Raw genomic sequence first — 4,873 nt, 5'->3', positions numbered from 1 at the left:
GTGTGTGTGTGTGTGTGTGTCAGCAGCCCTTTCGGCTCATGGGAAACACTCTTTACTCTTATGTGTGTGTGTGTGTGTGTGTGTGTGAGAGCCCTTTCGGCTCATGGAAACACTCTTTACTCTTATATGTGTGTGTGTGTCAGCAGCCCTTTCGGCTCATGGGAAACACTCTTTACTCTTATATGTGTGTGTGTGTGTGTGTGTGTCAGCAGCCCTTTCGGCTCATGGGAAACACTCTTCACTCTTAAAACTGGCTTTTCACTCTCTCTATATATGTGTGTGTGTATGTGTGCGTGTGTGTGTGTGTGCATGCTTTCTGTCTTGATAGCGATCGTTCAAATGTCTGCGTGTTTTTCTCTTTATGTGAAGTTCAGAGACTCTGAATCCAACTCCGCTGAACATGTAAGATTAAAGTTTTTTTTTAAAAACATGTTAACCTAATTCATTTTGATACAGTTCCTGTGTGTGTGTGTGTGTGTTTCTGTCTAACCCAGGCAGCTCCATACAGCTCCCGTGTGTGCGTGTGCTCCATACAGCTCATGTGTGTGTGTGTGTGTGCTCCATACAGCTCATGTGTGTGTGTGTGTGTGCTCCATACAGTTCCCGTGTGTGTGTGTGTGTGCTCCATACAGCTCATGTGTGTGTGTGTGTGTGCTCCATACAGCTCATGTGTGTGTGTGTGTGTGTGTGTGTTTCTGTCTAACCCAGGCAGCTCCATACAGCATGGCAACATTGAAACAGTTCCCCTGTGTGTGTGTGTGTTTCTGTCTAACCCAGGCAGCTCCATGGCAACACTGAAACGTCATAAAACAATTTAATGTCACAGAGCAGCACACCGTTCTTTAAACCTCTAATATTATTGAAATAACTTTGGTTGAAACATTTGTGTGAAAAAGAATTACTGACATAAAGAAGAGAGATTCAATACACAAAACACTTCAATATTGTTATATTATATAAATTATTGTATTATTACTCATATTATTAATTAAAAATCATTACACAAAAAACTTTAATATAATGTAATTAAATGCAATTTTCATAATAAACAAATGAGCTCATTGATTTCCCAGCTACGGACTTGTAAGTTATAAATCTCACAGTCGTCGGTACAGAGGAAACAAATGCTGACAGCAGTGAGGTTTCAGTGTGTGTGTGTGGGTGTGTGTGTGTGTGTGTGGCTGTCTTGCTAAGTCGTTAAGTACAGAGACATTTCTGAACGAGTGGTATGTGTAATTATAATACAAGACATTTTTAATGCAAATGGTAAAAATATGTTCGTTACAAAAGACATCTTTAATGCAAATGGTAAAAATATGTTACAAAAGCAGACAGAAATCCCTAGCTGAGTATTGTGTTCCGTTTGAAGCATTAGCTGGCTGTGTAAAATTCTGCTCTTTTTTGAGTTTTCTGTGTGTGTGTGTGTGTGTTTGAAGCGTTAACTTGCTGTGTAAAATTCTGCTCTTTTTTGAGTTTTCTGTGTGTGTGTGTGTGTGTGTGTGTGTGTGTGTGTTTGAAGTGTTAACTTGCTGTGTAAAATTCTGCTCTTTTTTGAGTTTTCTGTGTGTGTGTGTGTGTGTGTGTGTCTTTGAAGCGTTACCTTGCAGTGTCTCTTTTCTAACGCCGGTGTGTGTGTAGCCCAGTAATGCTGCTGTGTGTGTGTGTGTGTGTGTAGCACAGTAATGCCGTGGGAAACTACAATCCAGGACTACAGTGTAGCACAGTAATGCCGTGTGTTTGTGTGTGTGTGTGTGTAGCACAGTAATGCCGTGTGTTTGTGTGTGTGTGTGTGTGTGTGTGTAGCACAGTAATGCCGTGTGTGTGTGTGTGTGTGTGTAGCACAGTAATGCCGTGTGTTTGTGTGTGTGTGTGTGTGTGTGTGTAGCACAGTAATGCCGTGTGTTTGTGTGTGTGTGTGTGTGTGTGTGTGTAGCACAGTAATGTCGTGTGTGTGTGTGTGTGTGTGTGTGTGTGTGTGTGTGTAGCACAGTAATGCCGTGGGAAACTACAATCCAGGACTACAGTGTGTAATTCTGAGGTCTCTGTGTTTGTGTGTGTGTGTGTAGTTCCTTTGTGTGATCGCCACTCATCTCTGTGGTAGAGTTCCTTGTTTCAGGCAGAGGGCTGTGTGAGTGTTGGGTTTGTTTGTGTGTGTGTGTGTGTGTGTACAAGTGTGTGTGTGTGTGTGTGTGTGTACATGTGTGTGTGTGTGTGTGTGCGCGCGTGTGTGTGTTGTCCCCTCAGGTCTTCAGGTGTAGGGAGGTCAGGCGGCTGCGTGTGTGTGTGGAGCCGGAGAGGCTCTCCCCGGTGGGAGATGAGAGTGAGTCGTGGGCGTGGCCGTTGCCATGGCGACCGCAGATGAGGCGTGTGGCGCGGCGTCTGAAGTGGCGGTCCAGCAGCAGGTAGATGGCCGGGTTGGCGCAGCTGTTGACGAACGCCAGGCAGGACGAGAGCAGCAGGGCCCGGCCCAGATCGGCCTGGCGTGCAGCGTCCATCTCCGCCCCCGTCAACCTGGCCACCGCCAGCAGTGACCGGCACACGCTGAAGGGCAGCCAGGACGCCACGAACGCCGTGACGATGGCCAGGACGATCTTCAGCGTGTGGCGTCGGCGGGCCTGGGCGCGGGGGTGGACGGTCAGCGCGCAGTGGCGCTGCAGGTGCAGGCAGATGGCGCCGTAGCACAGCACGATGACCCCGACGGGCAGCGCGAAGGCCAGCAGCACCATCAGCAGGCTGTACGCCTGGAACGCGCTCGAGTGCTCTGGGTCCACACAGAGGCCCCGTGCGTCCAGGCGGCGGAAGAAGAGCGCGGGCGCCCCTAGGGTCAGCGCCAGCGTCCAGACGATCGCGCACGTGAGGCGCACGCAGCCGTTGCTGCGCAACAGCCGCGAGTCCAGACGCCTCACCACCGCCAGGTAGCGGTCAGCGCTCATGCAGGCCAGGAACGCCACGTTGGAGAAGCGGTTAACGGCCACCACGAAGCTGCTCAGTCGGCACAGCGGCTCGCCGAAGTCCCAGCGGTACTGCACGGACGCCGAGACCGCCCACAGCGGCAGCGTCGCCACGAACACCAGGTCGGCCACCGCCAGGTGCCGGACGAAGGTGTCCACGAGACGCCCCCCCGCTCCCCTCGACCACCCCAGCACCGCCAGCACAAACACGTTGCCCAGGAAACCCACCAGGAACACCAGGAAGTAGAGCACGGACACCGCCCGGTCCAGCCACTCGCCAGAGTCGTCCGGCGGCATCAGGGTCAGGTAGTAGTCGCCGGAGCCGTAGTCGTCAGAGTAATCTAACGGCAGCGCAAAGGCCGTGGTGTAGACAGTCATCGCTTCAGAGTCGTACTCCAGCGCGGAGACAGAGACGTTGTATGCCAGCGTGGAGACAGAGACGTTGTATGCCAGCGTGGAGACAGCGGCAGTGACAGCCATCGCTGAGGACGCGTCCGCAGAGAACTCAGTGGCAGAGTGGCACCCGGAGACAAACAACTTTAGTTATGAGCAAAACCACAATGTGCTGCTTCTGCATTCAGCTCAGCTGTGGCTCTCGCTCGCTCGTGCTCTCTCTCTCTGTCTCTCGCTCTCTCTCTTTCTTTAACCAACTCTGTTTATCTCGCCTCTCTCTCTCTCTCTCTCTGTCTCTCTCTCTTTTTAACTGCCTCTCAATCAAAGTTGAAGGTAAAAATATGAGCACTAGCATTCTGTTTTATACACACTTGAGAGCAGTTAGGGAGAAAAACAAGTCGAGTAGGTCTGTTTTTAAACCATTTATTTCATTTTTTCCCCAAAAAATTTTCAAAGGTTTTTTTTACCCACAATGTGCAAAAGTGCAAAACGGTGCCAAGGAGCTGTGCAGACGTTTCAGTGCAAAAGAGGAGCGCCTAGTACAGGTACAGGTGGCATCCAATCAGTGCCTAGTACATCACATCACATTACATGATTTGGCACAGTGATCAGGCACTTTCAAGATACAAAAACAATCAGATACATACATTTGGCACAATTACAGAAAGCATGACATATCTAATTCCTCGTTTGGAATGCAGTGTTTGTAAATCAAATATCTGCATTCACACTGCAATACACAGGTGTCTACATTTCCAGCACGTCTTCCTGGAGTCGATAGGTCAATGGCACACAATTCCAAGTCCTTGATTGAATGATTGGCATCTGCAAAATGCCTTGCAACAGCTGATTTAGGATCAGCTCTGCGGATAGAACTTTTATGTTCATTAATTCGAAATCTGAGTTGTCTTGTAGTTTGACCAACATACTGGATACCACATTTCAACATTGCTAGAGCTACATGTAATCATTTTAATCTTATACTCTTGCATTTGAATCTTATACTCTCTCTTTGTCACAAAACTAGAAAACATGTTGACTTTTTTGCATTGGAACACCTGACGGTGGACGTTCTGTGGCATTGGAACATTGTCCAGACACCCCTGACCCGTACGGGGCGTGTACTACTGCTACCCTATTTGCATACATTTGCGGGGACAGGAAATGGCCTCTCAGGAAGTAAATCTTCGTATTCAACCATCTTTGGCCTAGTGGTAAGAAAGTGGTGTTGAAAACGCACAAAAAGGATTTTTATCTTTTAGGTCTAGCTTTGTCAAGTAGATAATTTCTATTCCTCCCATGTGCTTTGGCAAACACCTAATTTCAGACTTCACAGGGATATCCTCTTTGCAACAACTTATTGAGAAGCGTGTGGGCCTCAACTTGAAAATCATCATCCCTCTCAGCCTGAGGAACTGACTAAAGGGCATTTTCTATCAGAGGGTTTGGTGAAGAGTGTGGTGTAGCTGTGTCATCATGTCCCATTAAAAATGACCCTCGTATCGAGGAAACTCACTTGGTGATGGTCA

General features: G+C 48.4%; 1 protein-coding gene across 1 annotated transcript; it reads right to left on the bottom strand.

Annotated features, from left to right (window-relative positions):
- Nucleotides 1–827: 827 nt before the first annotated feature.
- gpr25 (G protein-coupled receptor 25) lies at nt 828–4,353 on the bottom strand. The gene has a single exon (XM_076268381.1). It carries the CDS (start codon nt 3,429–3,431, stop codon nt 2,241–2,243), a length of 1,191 nt encoding a protein of 396 aa, XP_076124496.1. The 5' UTR covers nt 3,432–4,353; the 3' UTR covers nt 828–2,240.
- Nucleotides 4,354–4,873: the final 520 nt, after the last annotated feature.

This window comes from Alosa pseudoharengus, unplaced genomic scaffold, assembly GCF_046254945.1.
Source record: "Alosa pseudoharengus isolate Yale_2024_CS ecotype anadromous, Long Island Sound unplaced genomic scaffold, YU_APseudo_1.1 YU_APseudo_1.1_scf_5, whole genome shotgun sequence".
In the NCBI taxonomy this organism is placed as follows: Eukaryota; Metazoa; Chordata; class Actinopteri; order Clupeiformes; family Clupeidae; genus Alosa; species Alosa pseudoharengus.
The sequence above is the reverse complement of the archived record's forward strand: the minus strand, read 5'-3'. Positions and strand labels throughout refer to the sequence as shown.

Excerpts from the sequence above, each read along its gene's own strand:
- gpr25 (XM_076268381.1), bottom strand. The coding sequence starts at position 3,431 with ATGGCTGTCACTGCCGCTGTCTCCACGCTGGCATACAACGTCTCTGTC.